This window comes from Coffea arabica, chromosome 11e (assembly GCF_036785885.1).
Source record: "Coffea arabica cultivar ET-39 chromosome 11e, Coffea Arabica ET-39 HiFi, whole genome shotgun sequence".
Classification (NCBI taxonomy): Eukaryota; Viridiplantae; Streptophyta; class Magnoliopsida; order Gentianales; family Rubiaceae; genus Coffea; species Coffea arabica.
In genome coordinates, this window is record NC_092331.1 from 59,194,277 (window position 1) to 59,216,436 (window position 22,160).

The 22,160-nt window shown below is 36.5% G+C and overlaps 3 protein-coding genes across 5 annotated transcripts; 1 reads left to right on the forward strand and 2 right to left on the reverse strand.

Moving 5' to 3' along the window:
* Nucleotides 1-313: 313 nt before the first annotated feature.
* LOC113718617 (protein FEZ-like) lies at nt 314-2,194 on the reverse strand. Its single transcript, XM_027243508.2, has 3 exons — nt 1,816-2,194; nt 1,248-1,552; nt 314-1,142 (listed from the first exon to the last, which is right to left on the reverse strand). The coding sequence occupies exons 1-3, from the start codon at nt 1,997-1,999 to the stop codon at nt 393-395; spliced, it is 1,239 nt and encodes a 412-aa protein (XP_027099309.1). The 5' UTR covers nt 2,000-2,194; the 3' UTR covers nt 314-392.
* A 3,865-nt stretch (nt 2,195-6,059) lies between these two features.
* On the reverse strand, nt 6,060-11,149 carry LOC113719360 (uncharacterized). 3 transcript variants are annotated; one of them, XM_027244573.2, is made up of 10 exons: nt 10,734-11,149; nt 10,074-10,165; nt 9,654-9,761; nt 9,482-9,564; nt 9,043-9,176; nt 8,331-8,380; nt 8,097-8,189; nt 7,839-7,930; nt 6,755-6,861; nt 6,060-6,309 (listed from the first exon to the last, which is right to left on the reverse strand). In XM_027244573.2, the coding sequence occupies exons 1-10, from the start codon at nt 10,992-10,994 to the stop codon at nt 6,268-6,270; spliced, it is 1,062 nt and encodes a 353-aa protein (XP_027100374.1). In that variant the 5' UTR covers nt 10,995-11,149; the 3' UTR covers nt 6,060-6,267. The 3 variants fall into 3 exon arrangements, with proteins under 3 accessions (XP_027100374.1, XP_027100376.1, XP_027100375.1); XM_027244575.2 differs by lacking the exon at nt 10,074-10,165 and having other exon boundaries at nt 9,654-9,747; nt 10,754-11,149; XM_027244574.2 differs by lacking the exon at nt 10,074-10,165 and having other exon boundaries at nt 9,654-9,765; nt 10,754-11,149.
* A 5,380-nt stretch (nt 11,150-16,529) lies between these two features.
* On the forward strand, nt 16,530-22,097 carry LOC113718760 (probable methyltransferase PMT2). Its single transcript, XM_027243676.2, has 7 exons — nt 16,530-16,729; nt 17,702-18,351; nt 18,489-18,699; nt 18,941-19,235; nt 20,402-20,785; nt 20,896-20,973; nt 21,532-22,097. The coding sequence occupies exons 2-7, from the start codon at nt 17,704-17,706 to the stop codon at nt 21,764-21,766; spliced, it is 1,851 nt and encodes a 616-aa protein (XP_027099477.2). The 5' UTR covers nt 16,530-16,729; nt 17,702-17,703; the 3' UTR covers nt 21,767-22,097.
* Nucleotides 22,098-22,160: the final 63 nt, after the last annotated feature.

Sequence of the window (22,160 nt, forward strand, 5' to 3'; positions counted from 1 at the left end):
TATATTTTATTTTATTATAAAAACTTCAAAAACTCCCATCCACCCACGGGCTCACAGCTGCTGCAGGAAAATTTGCAATAAAAACATACATGTATAGAGCTTTGGAGTGAATTTTAAACAAGATATATCTTTCTGGTCCCAAGATATGGAGTAATTTAGAACACAACTCTTGATTAGTGATGAACACGTTGCTTGCTTCCCCTACATCAACTTTTTTTAGACTCTATATGTAGCTAACAAATTGCTTACTCCGAAAAAAGGAAAATATGATGAAAAACAATGAGAAAAATAAAAGCAACTGAGTACTAAATCTTTTAGAGTAAAATATTATCACTACTTGAGTTGTTCACAAACTAAATTGGGTAAAAATGAGTTCATCATTCGTATGTGGATTAAGTATAACACTTGTTGGTCGAAAAATTAGTGGACATATCACTACTAGGGCAAGGTGAAGAATCCCAGAACAAGTTCGACTTCCATGCATCTCCCATATTCAACGGGAAGTTGAAGGGATATCCAACGGATTGCATCGTCCCCCAGAGCTGATCCCTTTGTGCTACATTGGGATCATTCACCAATGCTGTCTCCTCTTGATCATCATGATTAGCATTTCTTCTAGTAACCTGATCAGGCACTGTGATTGAGAAGTTGTGGAAGTACTGATCTTGTGACACTTTATCATCAAAATCGCCAAACATGGAGGAGGACATGTTTAGTAGCAAGGAAGAAGCGTCAATAGTGTATTTTAAGGGTTCAGATGTTGGGATTGGGATGGTTGGAAATGTGGAGGTCGGAGGGAGGTCACATTTTGAAACAGAAATCTGAGATGGTTCAATGTTGCTGCTCATTTGGTTGACGATGGATTTATAGGGAGAAGTATCTAGTGGAGAAAAAGTACTAGCAATTGATGATTGTTGTAAATCACTGTTACTATCTCCAAACTGGATTACTGAACTTGTTTTGGTTGTTAATGACATGTTACTTGAGCTGAAATTGCTAGTACCGTAAACATTTTGAGTTAGAAAGTCAGATGTTGTAGTAGTAGGAGTTGTTTGAGGTACAGGAGAGATCCAAGAATGAGAAAGAGCCCTTTGCGCATTTGAGTTTGCTTTCTTGAATATCCTGCAAATTGCCCATGCGTCCTGAAGATTCCAAATCAACCAGTAAGACATGAGCATCACATTATTGGGAAAAAAAAATCTTAGAAACTGTGAAATTAAAATCTAGAAAAGTACGATGTACATTACATTAGCTGGAATATTATTCTTGTCCATGTATCTCTTGGATGGTCCTGTGTCACTAAGTGAAGGTAACCTAAACTCATGCATCATCCAGTCAGTCTTTATCCCTTTTGCAGCTCTACCCCTGTAGAAAACTAGGGATTTCTTTAGGCCAATGCACTTGGAACCTTCAGAGGAGTAGATAGGCCTGTCAGTGCCCGTCGCCTTCCAGAATCCAGCTCCAGTTACTCTATTCGGCCGTGCACTGTTTCTATATTTTCGGTCCCTTGGACAATAAAAATACCATTCTTTTTCTCCAGTTGTTGCTAACTCTGCTCGCAAAAGAAATTATAAGAGCACAAACACTCGGTTAGTTCTTGTATGAATTCGTAGCATAACATTTTCAGAGGGAAAAAAACTAAGGAACACGCAAGATCAGCCCTCTAGGTTCTTGAAACAGAAAAAATGTCACAGTATAGATCTATAAACAAGCAACTGAAGTATACTCAAAGTTTTCTTATATGAAGAATGAAGGTCCATATGAAGATAGTAGTGAAATTTACATACAATAGAGAGAAGGATAGATGTTTCTTACTTGGAAGATCCCATGGATCATATTTATAGATGTCAAGTTGCTTGATAAGTTCAATGGAAAGAGGTCGCTGCTGTATCTTCCTTCTTAGATAAAACCCTACAAGTTCTTCATCTGTTGGATGAAACCTGAACCCTGGCAACATCACTTCATCCAACTTTTCACTACTATCATTTCTCTCATCCATGCCTTTTCTTCTCCTTAACGTGAATCACAAGCTTACTCCTTAATTTCAGTGTTCTCAATAGGGAACTAATAATAATTCCAGATTATCAAGCGCGAAGCTTAGAACTTATAGTTTCTTGCAACCACAAGAAAGCAGTTATATGTTTCAAAACTTACAGCAGATCTTTAAACCAAGCTAAGTAACTAACTCTTCAATGTAAAAATCTTTAAGAAAACTCCACTAAATTCTCTAACAGTCAGTTGTTTGTAACTCTAGTGCCTTAGTGTGAAATAAACACCCTATAAAATGAAACATATAAGTAACTTAAAAGCTAGCATGCAGTCCAGACGCTCCAAACAGATAAACACAAAGAAGAGGCTGAGTTTGTAAGGCTGTTGTCTCAGTTTGAAGTCATTATATGCTTCCTGAAGAAGGGTCTGCCCCCGAAGTATCAGCCGACTTTTCTGGTGACTTTAAAGGGCTTGTTTTCTTACGAGGATCGGTACTATATCTGAGAAGGAAGGAAACTTTGGCCAAGTTCATAATAACACCTACCAAGAAACCCTAAAGAAAAATGGGATCCTAGCAATGACTCTTATCTTACTACCTCATGGCCTTATTGAAAGCTATTGTGTTTTATTTACTCCAAATTGAGGAATCTCAAGAACTACCATATCAGCCGTTATGGGGATTGGAAGTTCACTGTCATTTTTAATATATTCTATTCGGTTGATGAAAATTTTAAAGTAATTAGTACGTATGATGAAAATGCAAACTTCCAAATGTAGTGAGTTTTTTTATTTAACTTGGTTTGAATTGTTATTTGGATATGGACCAAAAAGCAACTCCCAAAGCAGAAGCTCAAAATTATATTCAGCTGCCAAATTCCTTTGACTACTCCTCCCTCAAAGTTTATTTCAGAGTCTTCAGTTTCTCAAGATCCAAAAATCCCATTTCTATTCCATTCCCAGAGCTTCTATTCCACTGACTTGTCAGAGATTATTGAATATATCATGTATCTAAATTAGACAAATAAATTAAGAAGATGCTATAGCTTGGACGTATCTTAAAGTCCAGAGGGTATACTATACTATGGTCCTATTAGAAGGGACCATCAATCCTGAAAACCTTGTTCATCAGTTAACTATCCTTTGACCTTCATGGGCTCCATATCTTTCATTTCAGAGACCAAATTTTGCTCAAAGAAAGTTGACTGACGACTAAGATGTTCTAACTCTACCTTTTTGACAGTTTTGACCCTAATTTTATGAGCTAATTCTTTGAAATGTGGATTGGTTGGAGTTTGTCCAAAATCCTGCTTGTCATTTTCTCTAGCAATCTTTTCAGTCTCTTACAATGCTAAAAAATTTCGAAACTTTTCTCGCTTATGACCTAGCGCGGCCTGCATTTTCAATGCTCCAACTATATTAATTCAAGACTCCTAGAATAGTTAATTATATTAATTCAAGACTCCTAGAATAGTTTTCAATCTCAGTGGCCATCATTTCTTAGTTTTCATTGTTTTTCCGTACATGTTTGTTGTAATCCACCTCATTCTTCCAATCTGTTTGATTTCTTTCCTCTCTTTTAAAAATATTGAGTGTAGCATTATTTCATGCTTATCATTAATCTTTGCCTTTGATTGGACGGGATTTCTATTTCCAGAATTTTTTTTTTTTAAAAAAGTGAGGAATCTTTGATTCAGGTGAAGGAGTGACAATAAATACAAGTACATTAGTAAGAAATTAATGGTAGCCAAAAAAAAAAAAAAATCAATGGCAGCGAAACAGTATATATACCAAAGGGATGGAAAAAGATTCGATGGTACATAAAAAAAGTAACTTAAATAATCCAAACTAGCTTTTTTCTTTTCTCTTGTTAATGTCCTGATCTTTCTGGATCTGAGGTCATTTGAAAGAGCAAAAGATTTTGATCTTTTGGATGGAGTAGCAGGCTGAAGGTTAGAGGCTTTCTTTTCTCTTAACCAGCCCCTTTTATTTTCCTTAATCTTTTGATGTTTCAAGCTTTACAAACATGGCAACCGTCTTAGAACATGGCTGTTTGCAGACCATCCCAACTCCTTTTTTTTCCACCATTTGTACCAATGTAGATCAGGGATCGAGTAAAATAATGGGGAAAAACGGATAAAAACAATAATAGGAGTCATAGTTAATAATATTTCTCATTATAATGGGGAAAGAAAAAGAGAGAAAAAGTTGAAATCCAGCACTTGTCTTATAAGAAATATATATACACTCCTAACTCTTGCTCAGTGAGAGCAGCACTTCCTCAAGAATCAGTTAATCTTCCTTGAAGGATGCCATAATCTCAAGTGAAACAGCCCGCCTCGATCACTATCCTTGAACCACTCAAACCCAAACAGTACAGTATTAGAGTATTCATAATTTGCATGTATATAGAGCTGGAATGGACCTGTGAGGGAATTTATAGAATTCAGAAGTGGAGTGGTTGATTTTTTTGCCTTTTGGCTCATGGGTTGACGGCAAGGAGTCAATTTCCTTCGATTTTGGGGCTATTGGAGAAAACCCACAGCTTGGATTTCCACAATTTCTTGCTTCTAGAAATGCAAAGAAAATAATGCAAACTTCACATTATGGGCTACTGTACGAGTTTTGAATCTATCTTGTAAAATTCCTCAAAGTTTCCATATTTAAATCAATTTCTCGCACTAAAGTTTGCTCACCTTGTCTTCAGAGTGGATGGCAAATAGAGTACCAACTATTAAATGGGGATGATGTTCGCAGAGTCAAATGCCAAACTTGGAGTTAGAGACTTCAAATTTAGTGAAAATGAACCCTCACACCCAACCCACAATCCAAGCCCCTCGTTTGAAACCCCTTTTTGTCTGTCTTTGACCTTGGGTTTGCTTCCCAAACGTGCAACCATTTTAAATAGAATGTGTCGAACTCTTCAAATTCAGGCATCCCAGGCTTTATTTACACAACTACTCAATTTTGGTCCAGTGGTCATAGAAAAAGGCCTCTTTAAACTATAAATCGAAAGTTCGAACCTTATCTGTAATAAAAAAAAACACTTCTTTAATTATATAAAAAAAAAAAGCACTTCTTTAATTTAGTTATGTCTGTATGTTGTGGAAAGAAAAAAGACCTTATTTACACCATTTAGCTCATGTACATTATTCATAGCCACTTCACCCTACCAAGTCCAGTTTTCTATTGATGGATCATAAACAGTATGAGAACAATTCTAATAGATTTTTCAGATTTGGAGCGTTTAGCATGAAATACTAATAATTACTACGTGAAATATCCCTACTATTGCGTGATAAAAGTGCCATAGATTATACCGTCCGTGAACTCAACTGAAGGTCATGAGCACTGACTTTGTGGTTATTTTGACAATTCTTTCTTTTACCAAAAGCCTTCAGAAGAACTATGCCCAACTCCTTTTTTTTTTTTTTTTTTGGGAGAATAACTAAACCCAGCTTAGGCACAACGAAAGAAGAATTATACCCGTTCTTCTCTTAAAGAAAGAAAAAAGATAGAACTGGAACCCAACAAAATTGCTCATTGTTTTTTGCTACAGCTAGTTTATGATAACAGAGAAAATGATCAAAGGAAAAACCGAATCATAAATTGTAGTCCACAAAGATAAAATGTTGTATAACATAACCGTACACTATATAATCATTTCTCAGTACATGCAAATCCTTCATGTCACAACCACAACATATTCAATAGTTTACAATTAAAGAAAAATGGCTTCCATATTCACTTTTCATATTTTCTGAGTGCTTTCCTCTTGTTGCAAACCCCTTGGCAAATCCCAGCTAAGGCATGAACAACCCTAGCCTAGAACGAGAAATTCTCAAAAACTTGCGTTTACCCTGTTGTCTTAGAATTTTCACAACGCAGGCCTGCCCTGCCTGCTGTTGGTAGCCTGCATTTTTTTCTCTCTTCATTTTTTTGGGGTCCCTTTTTCGTTCTCTTTGAAAGCACTGTTCATGGACACGGTAAATCTTGCCTAAGCCTATGTCCTAACGAGAAAATTTTTAAAGAGAATACCTTTCTTCACAAACAAAACATCAAAAGTTTAGAAGTAACAAAAGATCTGCTCGAGCAATTCTTTGAATACATAATAGCTATAGACTGCTTATGGCACAATAATCAACTTTACATTCATGCCTAGGCTTTCAATGATCATTTCCTGTGATCGTACAAACAATTACAAGTAATCATGTCAAATAACAAAAACTGCCTTTTCCAACTTGCACATACTATCCCGTTGTTGACAGAATAACTGAATCATCAAGATGCTTGTATCATCTCTCTGATGTCATATCCTTGAAGCTACAGAAAAATTAGCCAGGGTTAACCCTTCATCACATATTTTTCTGATTAAAAAAAATAAAAAAAGGGCAATAATCGTCAAGGAAAAACAAAAGGCAAGAACAACAGTATGAAATTAGATATGCCCTCTTAAAGATTAACACAAGAAGGAGATAACTGATTGTGGGATTGGCTAATGAAGCTTCTTTACAAGCAGAGCATATGTCTTTACCATATTCTAGGATGGTAGCAGAAATTTAGACAAAAATCCCAACAGTATGACACATAACATATAATAGTAGAAGCACAACATGGAATTTGCAACGATACACGGTTTTCAAGGTCAAACTCTACCAAAACACGCAAAATAACGTACACAAACAAAAATACCTCACAAGATATATCACCTCATTCAGATACAAATGCAAAAGTAGATTCAAATAACAAGCTTTGGAATGTTATTTACCTCAAGGAAGGTGAGCAGTAAGATAACTCCAGAGTTCCAAAGAGCATGAATTGTTATAGGTGTTAGAAGGTTGCGTGTTTGAGCATAAGATAATCCCAAAGCAATACCTACATATATAGTCTCTGTTAGTCCAAATCCAGAATGGAATGGCTATGCAGCAATACAAACTCTAGTCCAGTGTTTTCAACCAAAAGTAGACTCTTCCTTTTCATTTATTTTGTATTTCTGGGTTTAATAAACTTGTTAGTTCATTTCACATCAGAAGGTCCAACAGTTCTATTATCTCCATGAAGCAATTCAAGGAAAAACTGAGAAAACATTAACAAGAGATGGGAGGATTTAGCACTGATATCGCCTTTGTGCACTTTCCCAACAATTGCAATTTTCATTGCCAACAGATACACATTTTCAACGTTTAAAAGGTAGGGTTCTGATAAGACTCCATCAAAGTTTCCATGATTTCCAGGTCGATTATTTTGTGCTCTGCACTAGGGCTGCAAACGAATCGAGCCGCTCGCGAGCGGCTCGAGTCAAGCTCGAGTCGAGCTTGATATTAATCGAGCTCGAGCCGGCTCGAGTCAAACTCGAGCTCGAACTCGAGCTCAGAATATTAAGCTCGTTAGCTCGCGAGTCGGCTCGCGAGCTTGAGTATATATATATATATATATATTTTTTTTTTATTTAATAATAAAATTACGTATATTATATATATATATTTTTTTATTTTTTATTTTCATAGTAAAATTACGTATATATCCTTAATATTTTATTATTTATTAAGAAAAAAATATTATTTTATTTATTTTTTAAAAAATAAAATAATTATTTTTTATTTTTTTCGAGCTCGACTTGATTTGAGTCGAGCTCGAGCTTGAAAATTGCCGGCTCGTCGAGCTCGAGCTTGGTAAAATTTAGTCGAGGCTCGGCTCGATTAGCTCAAAGCTCGACTCGGCTCATTTGCAGCCCTACAGTCTGCACATAGAAGCCTTTCTTCCCATTTTAGTTAGTTTTTCTTTTAGTAATTATAGTGGGGATGAAAGGTCCTACTCTTCAATCCATAGTTTATTGTCTATAAGCAGTGTACCAAGTACAAACAGCTGAGGAAATTCTCCAGGGGTGAGATGTGCAATTGCAAATACAGCAGCACTAACAACGATGGAAAGTGGTGTAGGCAACCTGCAAGGAAATGCAATAAAGCATGAGGGTGGATTTTGACACTTCGATGCATGGACTAGAAAAGTTCTTATTTAAGCATGGACTTATCATTAGGTTTAGTCCCCAAGCACTTGAATCAATTTAGCGACAACCCATTTTTACGAGGGAAAAGTTGAAGTAGGCATACCATTTGGTCAGAGCCACCATGAAAAACCCTCTAAAAACAGTCTCCTCAAGAAGTGGAGCAAGGATACCGGTGATTCCCACAAGGCAAGCAGTGCTGCATTTTAAACAAAGAACTCTTTCATTTGCACCTTTGATCTTGCGAAATAATCACATCTAAAAAGTGCAAAGTCCACATACAAGAATCCTCTTGGTAAAATCTTAAAGATGCAGCAGTAAATCTTTTTCCTGGAAGTACCTGATACTTGAGGATCCAATCAACGGAAGCAAGCGAACAAGAGCGTCGGTCTGACAATAAAAAACGGGTGGGATGAGAGAGATGAACGGAGTAGATAAAAATTAATCACAGGTTGACTAGTGGTCTAGATGAAATTCCTGATTAGTAATAAAAAGAAATTATTCTCTCAAAATGGAAAGGTTTATATGACATGAATGGTTAAGTAAAAGAGGAACACACACAGAATGCCTATTTTGCTTTACTACAAATTCTAGAAAATTTTCCAAGTGGCCTGCTGTGTGAGACATAGAAAAAAATTTTCCAAGGTAGCCCACTCAAAATCATCACCTACTTGCTCAACACATATCAATAATATCTGCGGAAAACAATTTTAGGCAGTGGTTCTTAATGGGCAGAATAGAGCATGTGCTTCTCATGAATGGAATTTACTCCTTGCTAACATATGAACCACCTAATAAACAAGTTCACATCATAAAAGAAAAACTTATAAGTTGCATTCAATGTACCTCAAAAGGTCCTTTTTCCCCTTTTCTGATTTATCCTTTTTTTCTCTTTTTTTCAGCCTCTCTTTTTAATCTATGTTCTCAGGTAATGGCAAAAAGGAGGATACAAGTCCAAATAATATTATTTCCCTGGAAATTTTGCATTTTTAGTTGTATTCATGTATAAACTAGTCAGCAAAACTGAAAAACAGTGCAAGTTGGAATCTCACCTCTCTTTGTGGGGTCTCACCACTAAAGAAGGATACTGCAACACCCGTTAGTGCAATGGCAACTAGAGCTCCAACAAGACCAATACCCGCCCATACTATCCACCCTTTCTGAAGATTGAAAGGTTCTCTAATATCTGAAAAAGAGTCCAACATATCATACATTTTCATCAATTTTAGAACTCATTGCAAGAACAAACTCCACCAAGATGTGCTTAACTGCTGGACTTCAAGAACAGCAAAAAGCAAACACATATTAAATGCAATTTCTACCCATGCAAATAAACCTGCCATTCATATTACAAAGACCGGAGACGCTTTTTTATTCAAGAGTGATATACAAGTACTTTCAACATTAAAGATAGCTGTAAAATCTCCAAGAGAATTCTTAAAAAAAAAAAATTCTCATGCAGCAAGATATACTTCATAAAGTAAGCATTACCATAACGAAATACATCCTCGGGAAGTGGTCCAAATGAGCTGGTAATTCCATAAAGCACTGCAAGCACAGCTGCAGTGGTAATGCTACAAACACGACAAATTAGCGGATTAAACTAAAATGAACACCTCAAGTATGAAATAATTGCATTTATTACTGGCACAGAAATACATACGCTTGGTCAAGGAACAATATTTCTGCCTTCTCATCTAAACTCAATTCTCTGATTTGGACTCCCAAATATGGTATTGCTGCTGTTTCAATTAGTCCTGTCAAAACAAAACTGCCTAAGAAATAATCAGTAATCTTCAAACATCAGTGACTAATCATGAGCAGCTCCACCAAGAGAAAAATAGAACATCCAAGGACATGGCCTTCTCATTTGTATGCAATGTTACGCCAAGAAATAATTGCAGCATTGCCTCTAATGATAATCAAGCACATTGGGGAAAAATGAAAGTTAAAAACCCAAACAAGAAGCTATTCAATTCTAGTCTTAAAGGTATAACTCTGTAGGAGGAATTATTAAACAAAAATCTAAACATTACAAAACTCAAGTTCAGCATAATAATAGTAGTAAACATTCAAAAGGCACCTCAATCCGCAAGCCAGTGAGGTCAAAGAAACTGTCTGCCATTTCCAAGGCACATCCCACCGCCTTAGTATTGGCGAGTCCAATCCATCTCCCTGAAGACCATTATGCACATCACCTCAATCTTTTAGAAGCCCATTATGCATATCATCTATCAAAACCTTTTCTACGTTGTTACAGAAAATGTTAATTTCTAATCTAGATCGTTACGCTAGTTTTTTAAAATATGGTAGTCCAGTAATCAAGGGCCTTTCTCCCTGAACAGGATTTGATTTTCAAATTCCCCACCCGTCTCCACATCTCTTACTTTGAAAAGTGTAAAAGGAAGGGAAAAAAAATAGTAGAGAACTGAAGCGTAAAACTTGTTGCTGGATTGTTCGAAGAAACAAATCCAGTCAGAATTCATACACCTACATCTAACTTTCTCAAATTATCCTAAAATTCCCAAGTATAGGGTTCCTAAAATTCCCAAGTATAGGTTCCAAAATGCCGAAAAACACACTACAGAAGACCAAAATACCCAAATAAAAGTCTAATCTTTTTTACTACAGGAGATTGGCAGCAATGTTAAAAGTAAAACCCACCATTTAGTTACCGAGAAAACAAAAATTCAATCAGCAGTACAACTATTCTTTAGTCATCAAGTCAGTAAAGCAATCTTACTTTCTGCTCTGATTCTTTACCGGAGTAAAAGCAGATGCAACGTCGCCGTGAACGGTGAACAGGGCTTGAAGCTGAAGGGGCCCTGAAACTGAGCGAACTGGGAAGTTGGTTCAATTGGCGAAGAGTATAAGAACCAGCAAGACTGCGAATATGATCACCGGAAAAAGGGAGAGGTAGGTGTTTAGATGAATCATGATTACTACTTCCATTGCAGAGTTTTAAGGGAAGAGATAGTATAAGTAGCGCGGAAGTGGAGGACATTTTCAGCAGCTTTGCAAGTTTCAGTCTTTGGACGGATGGGAAGGTTCAATCGAGCAGCTGAATCAGAATTTGATGAATTCTTCCCCAGCTGAGTTGACTCTCGAGTGGCTAATTCTTGGAACCGAGGATAAGCATAGCTTAGGCATTTTATTCTGTTATTTTTCTTTTCTTTTGTAATCAATAAAAATTAATTGCAACTTACAAGCACCTGATCGAAACCCCTGAAGCCCACCTAGTGCCAGGCCGATGACGATGGACTTCTTATTACTCCAGCCCAATGCAAATGGACCAGAATTGTACTGGGTTCAAGCAGATTTTCACTTCTTATTTTGGGGAATATGGACTTCTTATTACTCCAATAGTGATGGAGCGGAATTGTACTCGATTCAAGCAGATTTTCAGATTTTATTTTGGGAACTATAACCGTATTATATGCCGTAATTATAGAGTAAATATTTGTGGCTAAATTTTGAAAAAGCTAATTGTGAAAAGTGGCCATTAGGAGTATAAACAAGTCTAACCAAGCTGAACATTACCGTGTTCAAGTTTGTTTGATTATTTTAACGAGTTTGAAATTTTGTTCAACTTATCTATTTGTCTAACCATATTTGAACGAATTTGTTATAAGTTTAAATGCTACTGAACATAAAACGTTGTTCAAAGTTGACGAACCAAATTTTAATGAATTTTTTACCAAACCAAACCCGATTCAAGTATCGAATAATTTGGTTCATCTTTCAATCGTAGCAATTATAAAAGTACATTCTAGATTTTGGCTTTTTTTACACTATTAAAAAAATTTCAAATCTAAATGAGTATATCAAAAAAAAAGCTTACATCCAAAAAAAAATTCGAATTTAAAATCGTGTAATATAAATAAACAAGTACAACCTGCATGGACCAAAGGCCTATATATATATATATATAGACACACATAAATATTGATGCAATGTGATAGGGAGATCACTCTTAATCGGCTTCAGATGGTTTTATATTACACACTAATGCTGAATCTAAATACTAAAGAAGCTACACGAGTGACAAGTACGTGAAGTAAGGCGTGAACTTCTAACCTATCACCCATAATAAGGCACGTAAGTGCCATATGGATATGGTAGCCAAATCACCTGACGCTTTAATCTCCTATTAGTAGTATCTCTTAAGGCGCACTTACATTACTGGTTAGCCCCATTAATATCTCCCAATCGAATCGTTACAAATTAGTAGAATTTGGACGATTTTTATCCCACCATAAAAAACACTTGGCTAATTCAGATTTCGAGAATATGAACTTAATCTCAGGGTGGACAAATGATACTACTACTAGTTGAAAAGGGTTTAGTACTTGGAGAAAACTACATGCCCAACAGCTTCAAGACGAGTGCATGAAGGTTCAGAAATTTGAACTATGCCTGGATGGATGGATGGCGGCCGACTTGATACTGGATACACGTTTTAAATGATGATGATGATGATGATGACGAAATTTGAGAGAAGGTATCGATTCTTAGACCCATAGTTATTATCTGCCTCAGCCTGGCCCCGACGACGGGGAAAAGCGTTGCAAAATTGAGTTGAATGCGAGGGTCGGTCGGTCGGTTGACCAAATTAAAACGCGTTCAGGAATAATTGAAAATGAATTCCATCCAGTTTAAGTAAGACCGTACGTGGGAATGATCTCCCTCTTGCCTACTCAATTATTTGACAAGGAAAAAGAAAAAAAGAAAAGTCCCATTAGGATTTAATGAAGCGGGAGCTTTCAAATTATATATATATATATGTCATTCCAGTTCTGTACTATATGAAAAGCAATAATAATTAACCCCACCATTATTTGGGAATGTGGAAGCATTTCCAAATTGTAATGCACACGAAATAGTAATATAATATACATTGCTCCGGATACTTAAAATAAAGAAGGTAGAAGAAGTGGGGTACTAGCTAGGTACACACAGTCGGTGGGAGAGATATACATGTACCATTTTCTTGTGGTGGTGAATTATTATGATTGAGCATTTCATCAATATCAAAAGCAAAAGAAAATAGTACTTATTATTATTATATAATATAACAGGGTCACGGCGTTACTAGGGAGGAAGCCACGTGACCTGATTGCTTTCAAGTTTCGAACAGAATGGGTGGGGGGTTTGGTCTGACTTTTCATTAAACTGGCTTGTTCCTTTCTCTGTCCAAATTAATGCATGTTCAGGAAATCATGCCACTTGCCGAATAATAACAAGTTTACTATAGTAGTAGTAGTTAATTCGACAACCCTAGTTGTCTGCAATTATCATATTTGTATGATAAACTTCCTTGTAGACTTTTTTTTTTTTCTTTTGGGTAAAATATAAGAAGGCTCCTTGAGGTTAAACGAACATATAGAAAATTAGCAAAAAATTAGCTCTAATACCTCATGATTTGAACTAATTTTTTTAATAAAAATTAGCAAAAATTATTTTAGTTGTTCAAATCTATTTGTAACTAATGTGCGTGTGTAAAATTGTGGATGTGTAAATTTGTTCTAGACTTAATACCACAGCCACTTGCAGATCATTTGTGCTAAAAAGAATGGGTGAAGTTAAGAGCTTGGGTAATCTGTTTCTCTTTCTTGGTTTCAGTAGATGAGTATGGTGATTTGTCACTGAAAGAACCCTTTTTAGTGGCAGATATGCAAAGCTAATGTCTAAAATCCCGTTCATTTTATATGTATCCACAATGGCCTAGACTTGGGTAGACCCGGATTGTTCAAAGATCCAATGGCCCAGATTGTACCACACTATCTCATCTAGTGATGTGGCACAATTTGGATCATTGGATCTTTGAAGACATGTCTACCGTCTGAGCCATGGTGTTATCACTCCAATAATATTGTCAATGGTCAAAGAAAATTATAATTACGTACTCCAACCATCTGCCCTGGTTGGCTCCTACAATTGTCTGAAATCATAAAGGTGTTTGCAATAAACTTCAAATATAGCTCAATTGGTGACTAAAACTAAAAAACTAAGTAGTTTACTCTTCAGCTCCTAACAATCTACTGAGGCAGCATTCTCAACAAAAAGTTTCCAGTATATTATGCAATGAAGTGTAATGATTAGCTGTAGAGAGACCAACAAAGTGCAAGGAGAACATGACTTCAAAATGCACCAATTTACATTGGGTACTCTATCACATTAAGCCATAAACTCTACCAAATGCTACTTTGCTTCATAAAATTTTCAAAAACAACCCAAAACTCTTAAATACAACTCTTCTTATTTCTATACATAAAATAAATAAACAAAAACTTCCAAATACAACTTACCTTATTCCTATATACAAAATAAGTAAATAAAAGCAATATGTAACCATAAGAGGTTTTTTTGTAGGTTGACTTAACCACAAGAAGTTTTTCCGTAAGCTTTGCTTAATAGGATGGTCGTTAAAAGGTCTTTTAGTGCTTATATATATTAGGATAACTGTGTCATTTCATCCACGTCCGTTAGTTTTGATGATTTCCGTTGCTGTTTCAAATTAGTTCAAATCATGAAGAATCGAAATGTTGATTTGAAATCATAAAGGACTTTTTGGTAAATTAGGTTAACCACATGGGTTTTTTTTGTATTTAACTCTTTTTTTTTGGGTACCTTGTTGATTCTTTTACGAGACCAGAAGTTGTCGCTCATGTCGGTCCTCTCCGTCCTTGTTCACTCCTTGTACCCATATCATATACTAGTAATGTTTACTAAATTTCTTTGGTTGTTCATCTACTTCTCTTCTGAACAATTTTTTATCAAGCTGGTATTTCATGTTGTACGATAACACAGATAAAAGTCAATCAGACATTGAGATGATGGTGAAAGCTACCCATCTTTCAGTAACCTTATCTTTTCTCCCCAAAATAGAAAGAAAGAGAAAAACAGGAGGAGAGAATTTTGGTTGAAATGACAATAGCAGAAGCAATATGATACTGTTAAAGAAATCCGTTTGTTTGTGTTTTTTTGGACTCAAAACAAGTTTAGAAAGAAGACCCTGCTTCTAAATAGAGAGTTTAGCATGTTTATTTTCAAAGAAAAAAAAGTAACAAAGAGAAAAAGATTGACCGTATTTCGAATGTATCCTGAGCAAACTTATCCTAAACACATGAATAATGATGACTTAACTAGCTGGATCTATAACGTAAGGTTATGGAGCTAATCAAGACTATGAATTTCTTCTATATATATATATATATATATATATATATATATATATATATATATATATATATATATATGCTCTCAACATCACAACTAGGATTGCAAATGAGGCGAGTCGAGTTTTGATCTAATCGAGCCAAGTCTTGACTTAATTTTAGTGAACTCGAACTCGAGGAGCCGACAATTTAAAGCTCGAGTTCGAAAAAAATAAAAAATAATTATTTTATTTTTTAAAAATAAATAAACAATATTTGTTCTTAATAAATAATATAATATTAAGAATATATATGTAATTTTACTATTAAAATAAAAAATATATATATATATATACCCCGCTCGTGAGTTCGAGATCGATTTCGACTCGAGCCAACTCGAGATCGAGTTTGATCGAACTCGAGTCGAACTTGACTCGAACGGTTCGCGAGTCGTTTGTAACCCTAACCACAACACATATATTCTACTTGTAGATGCTCTCGGCCCCCACACCGCATCAATATCCTATAATATTCATAATTTATACTACCCCAGTATTTATATATATCCACCGCTGAGCTGCAGACTGTTTCCCCATGTCAAAGGCTTAATCAAGTCTGCGCCCCACCTCCGTGGCCTTGAGGTTGAAGAGGTGAATGAAGGCACGAGGAGCAGTGGTGCTTTACAACTTTATTCGCGTGTGGGTCCCATTTGCCTTCCCACAGATCTCTGGCCCTATTGGAATTGGTCTGATTTTGACTACTATAATAGTTTATGGTAGCTATAATGCCGGTCATGGGTGTTCAGCCGGTGTTCCAATACCAGACCAATTGCATTCTTCCACCTCACCTAGAACTAGAAGGGATCTAAACTGGTTTCAATTACGCATGCAAGGGATTTGTTTAGTTAATCAGATTAGAATTTCTCTATTCCAATCCGATTAAGTACTTTAAAATATCAATCAAGCACAAATATGTCCTTTAATATACATAATTTTATTTTGATATAAGAACAAAGAATTTCTTTGCAAAAAAAAAAAATCATATTCTGTTAGTTTAAATAATGAATTTTTTTTTTAAAGAGTCATATTTCGAAAACTTGTCACATATTATTTTGCAGCCCATGATGCTAGGGCACCATCTCATTGGCTTGGCCTTTGTAGACCTAAAGTGTACGGGACTCCAAAATATAGAAAGCCCGTAACATTTGGTTAGATCAATGCTAGCACTACTATTAACTTGAAAACATGAGAGCGCTCGAGATTTGCTTTTGTCGTACGATATTTTAGTGTGTGTCTGTGTGAGAGAGAATGACGTGTGCTTTGATGATCTACAAGTCCGCGTATCTATTAGTATATTAGAGCATTCATTCACTTGCTATATTTGCACCACTAGCATTGATTCAAACGCAGGTTTCCCTTCAACATTGAATCTTTGAGCTTTGGGACAGCCTTCCTGGAAATCTGAACCCACATGTTTTGCTGGAATTCAGCATCTTCTGTTGTGCCCTTGTAATCTTCATTGTTGATAATCAGAGAGAGAGAGGATTCGGATCGTTGAGAAAGCTGCGATTTTGATGTGATTGGTAATTTTTTTTGAGACCCTTTTAGCTGATCTATCATCCCTTTTGGATTTAGCGTATTTAAATACGAGTTCAATTCAGAAAGATGCAAAAAAAAGTTGTGTTTTTTTTTTATTTTTAATATTTAGAATGTTGGTTTGGTATTGACAATCTGAATTTTGGTGGCTTTATGGTGAGTTTTTTTTTTCTTCTTTCTTCATTTGATGAGTGTAGATTTAAGTTGAACATAAAGCATCCATAAAGCATCCAGAGATGCTTTGATTTTTAGTTGATGTAATGTTGGATGTTTGGATTGAGAAGCTTAATTTCGGTAGCTGTCGTGGACCTATTCTTATGGTAATAGTTGATTTTGTACACTGCAAGTGGCTTTCCAAGTGGTTGAATTGGGTGTATCCTCAGTTTTGGGAAATGTTGTTGGGCCCTTTAATGTTTTTCTCGAAAGAGATTTTCTGAAGTGGATTCATGGGATGTTTTGTGATCCTAGTAATTAGGTGGCGTGTGAGAATAATATTATGCTGTTTCTCCTTTTTTGTTTTGTTTCTCTTTCTTGGTAAATTCCTAATCTTTTATTCATTCAGAAGAGAATGTACACTATAGAAGGGATTGCCTCTTAGCTGAATACATCAAATCAAGAAAAGGGCACCCGTAATCTGTACCCAAAGTCTATACAATGTCATCAAATATGCTGCTTCTCTTGGTCTATGTTGTAGCTGGAATTCAGTTTTTCCTGATGTTAACTGGCTTAATATCTGAACTTGTGGTGTTAGTGAAATCCATTTAATGCCCACCTGAGAGAATTCCCAAGCGCATCCTCCTAGTTCTTTGTGCTCTATGCATTATGATCTAAATTATAATAATTCATATGCCAAAAACTACTGATAGAGGAAAGAAAGCCACTGTGTGGATTTTCCCTGTGTTTTTAGTTCACATATGACTTGTGATCTGGGTAAACTCATTTCTACGAATCTATTCCAGGAATGGCAAACAAACTTAACGCAGGGGATAGTAGGACTAGGAGTTCTGTATCGATATTTATAGTAGCGGGTCTCTGCTGTTTCTTTTATTTGCTTGGAGCATGGCAGAGAAGTGGGTTTGGGAAGGGAGACAGTATAGCTTTGGAGGTTACCAAGAATGGTGCTGCCTGCAATGTGATTCCAAATCTAAATTTTGAGACCCATCATGGTGGTGGAGCTGGAATGATTGAAGATTCTGATTCAAATGTGAAAGAGATTAAGCCATGCAAACCTCGCTACACTGATTATACTCCATGCCAAGATCAAAACCGGGCTATGAAGTTCCCAAGAGAAAATATGAACTATAGGGAAAGGCACTGTCCTCCTCAAGAAGAGAAGTTGCACTGTCTTATTCCTGCTCCCAATGGGTATGTGACTCCATTTAGGTGGCCTAAGAGTCGTGACTATGTTCCCTATGCCAATGCACCATATAAAAGCTTGACGGTTGAGAAGGCTATTCAGAATTGGATTCAGTATGAGGGAAGCGTATTCAGGTTCCCTGGTGGGGGGACTCAGTTTCCTCAAGGGGCAGACAAATATATCGATCAACTTGCTTCTGTGATACCTATTGAGAACGGGACTGTTCGGACTGCTCTTGACACTGGTTGTGGGGTATGTCAGTCAAAGTTCTACTTAACAATTCTCTGAGTTGTTTTCCGACTCCTAGTATCCTCAAATACTCTGAAACAGGAATGTACCTTTTCAAATTTTGATAATTGTTCTAACAGTGAGTCTTTTATTGGATTTAGGTTGCAAGCTGGGGAGCATATCTTTGGAGGAGAAAAGTTATAACTATGTCATTTGCACCAAGAGATTCCCATGAAGCCCAGGTTCAGTTTGCTCTGGAAAGGGGTGTACCTGCTGTTATTGGTGTTCTTGGAACAATAAAAATGCCTTATCCTTCTAGAGCCTTTGACATGGCACATTGTTCCCGTTGTCTGATTCCATGGGGAGCTAATGGTGAGGATTTATATAATTGTTTTGTCTTTTTGTGTAGAAAGTTCAATCTAAGTTTGAAAAAATTTTCAACTTGAAATATTCTTCGCTTGAAGCAGACTTTTAGCGTTTTCCTGCTTGCATTTTTTCTTTGATTATCTCCTTTTAAATCTGTCTTTTTTCAGGGTCAAATATCTTTACTATTTCTGTTACTGGATTTCATTGAAGCAGTTTTTGACTGCATATCTGGTTTTTTACCTTGTAGATGGCATGTACATGAAGGAAGTTGATCGAGTTCTTAGACCTGGAGGATATTGGGTTCTTTCTGGTCCTCCCATCAATTGGAAGACCAACTACAAGGCATGGCAGCGCTCCAAAGAGGATCTTGAGGAAGAGCAGAGAAAGATTGAAGAAATTGCTAAACTTCTCTGCTGGGAGAAGAAGTCCGAGAAGGCTGAAATTGCAATATGGCAGAAAAGAATTGATGCTGACTCTTGCCGGGCTGAACAAGAAAATTCTGGTGCTACATTTTGCAAAGCTTCAGACCCAGATGATGTTTGGTATGCTTCTATACTCATCACATAGATAGTTTTTCTAAAGCAGCTAAGGAGGACATAAGGGGAAAACATTGAACTTGTGGAAGGCAAAGTGTCATCTTTGTATCCTCTGTAGTTATGTGCTTTTGCCTCATGCTTCCTTTTAACCAAGAAATAATTGTATGCTATTAAGCTAGAAAAGCCAGCTTCCCCAAAACTTGTTAATTCCAGGTGGTAAAAAGCCAATAATGAGGTGCCATTCGTCCATATTGTGTGAACCATTGGGTTAGCTCAACCTGTTATGCCTGGATTACTTTTGCCCGTCAAAAATTCTCCTTTAGGTTGAGCTCTGGCAGATCACTTAATTGCACTAGTTCTTAAATGCTTATTGGATGAAACATGGGGAAAATCATGCATTTAGTGTTCTCAAAAGAAAGCTCCCATGCACTAGATTTGAAAATGATATCATATAGTGAGAATTTAATGATTGGAAGTCCTAGCTGATTTTTTTTGGGGGGGGGGGGTGTTGCGGCAGAAGAATTATGAAGGTTCAGAATGTGGTCCTGACACACAGTGTATTAGTCATAACTTTGCAGTTTAGATGTACTATCATTTCCTGATGAATTGGAAAATCTACGAGAGCGTGATTTTATCCTGTATGATGACCACTTTTTAGGGAATCGTGTAAACTTGTATTTTATTTACCTTTGATTTGTGTTGAAGCAAATGGAACACCAAATTGATAGCAGATGTAACCCGCTTTTAGGTAGGGGCTGAACCTGAGAAACTATATTTTGGTTCCATTACCAAAAAATAGTGCATGATGAATGGCAATACTGATCTATACATTGGCTACTTGGAATTTAAATTCAGTTTGAAAATCAGCTGAACAATTTATTACTTTTCATATGGATATTTATACCAAGAAGTTGATTCTGTTAAATAAGAGAATTCTTGTGTTCTAAATGCTTTTTAATCTTGAAAAGTTCTCCTTTGTCTTGCACAAGCCCCCCCACCCCAGAAAAAAGGGAGGAACACATGTAGTTGTCTATCCAAGGATTCCTTGAGTTGGCCATATTCTGAACTTGTTTCCTCTTCTCTACTTATCTTGTCATTTTAAACTTTAAAGATGCTTAATCTTCTTAAAATTTGAGTTTGTTTGCTTTTGTTTGTACTCAATTAATACACAGGTACAAGAAAATGGAGGAATGTATAACACCATCTGATGTTAAGGGTGATGAAGCATCTGGAGAAAGTATCAAGCCTTTCCCTGAGAGGCTTTATGCTATTCCCCAAAGAATTGCTAGTGGATCAGTTCCTGGAGTCTCTGCTGAATCATACCAGGAGGACAGTAAGAAATGGAAAAAGCATGTAAATGCTTATAAGAGAATCAATAAAATCCTTGATTCTGGCAGGTATCGTAATATTATGGATATGAATGCTGGATTGGGTGGTTTTGCTGCAGCACTTGAATCTCCCAAATTGTGGGTTATGAATGTTGTGCCTACAATTGCTGAGAAGAATGCACTGGGTGTTATTTATGAAAGAGGGTTAATAGGCATCTATCATGACTGGTATTATGCCTTTTCCTTTTGCTCAGCAATATTTAGGGATTGATTGGTGTAGCATAGCAATCTGTCAGAAGTTTAACAATGTTATCCTCACTGCTATATTTCTGATTCAGGTGTGAAGGCTTCTCCACATACCCAAGAACGTATGATCTCATTCATGCTAATGGCCTTTTCAGCTTATACAAGGACAAGTAAGCATTGCTTTTTGGCTTTGTGTTAGGTTGATGCTTGATAGATTGCTTTTTACGTGCCTAATGGCCTTCAGGATTGCACTATAATCTTAATATGTCTGAGATGCTCATTTACAAGGCTATGTCCAATTAGTGCTCAGATTGTAATTCTGCCACTCTGGGAAATCTCCATGTTGACTATTCTTCATAATCACGTCTTAGTCATCATTTTATGTTCTTTATTATTACTCAACCGCACTTAGGCTATCAATCAAATTAAATGAAGAACAGGAGTGCTACATCTGCTCCTACTGTGTCCTGGGTTAGAAAGATTTGTATGTTTGTTAAAAAGTTGATCCAGTCATTTTTGAATAGCCATGTACTTTTAAATCCTGCTATTGATTAACTCAAAAATGCTTAATTACAGCACCCGGATCCTACTTTGGCTTCTCTTTTTCTTTTGTCGTTTCTTGTCACTGTTGTCATCATAATACAGTAGTGTCATTTGCTTTGTGAGGCTGTTGAATGCCTACACATATGATCTAGAATTCACATTTATCTGTGACCTACTCAATCCAGGTGTGACTTTGAGGACATCCTTTTGGAGATGGACCGGATCTTGAGGCCAGAAGGTGCTGTTATAATCCGGGATGCAGTTGATGTTCTAAACAAGGTGCAGAAAATAGTTAGGGGTATAAGGTGGGACTTCAAATTGACAGATCATGAGGATGGTCCCCTTGTCCCTGAGAAAATCCTGATTGCAGTAAAAAAGTATTGGGTTGCCGGTGAAAATAACTCCACTTCCACAGAGTGAATCCTGCGAGGAGATGCATGACTCAAGATGCGGCAAAAGCAGCACAGTAGATCTTCAAAACTATTTTCAAGCTACCCCTGGATCAAGAATCCATTTTGCCAGGAGAGATTTTTTTGGCTGGTAAGAGGTTAACCTCGGGGATGGGGCTACTCTTTGTATCAGTATATCTTTAAGCAGCAGTTGGATGGATGGGGAGTAGAATGTTACTGTTAGTTCTCTCGTGTAACATTTGCTTTATTTATTATTCATTTGCCCAATTGGATAAATACACTCTTTTTTAACTCAAGGTGACAACCAAAACCACGTATGCGACGTGTTTTCAGGCTTCTTATTCCCAAGCGCCATTTCCTTTATCTTGTACTAGTTTTTGAGGCTTCTTTGCCTTTCTTTTTCT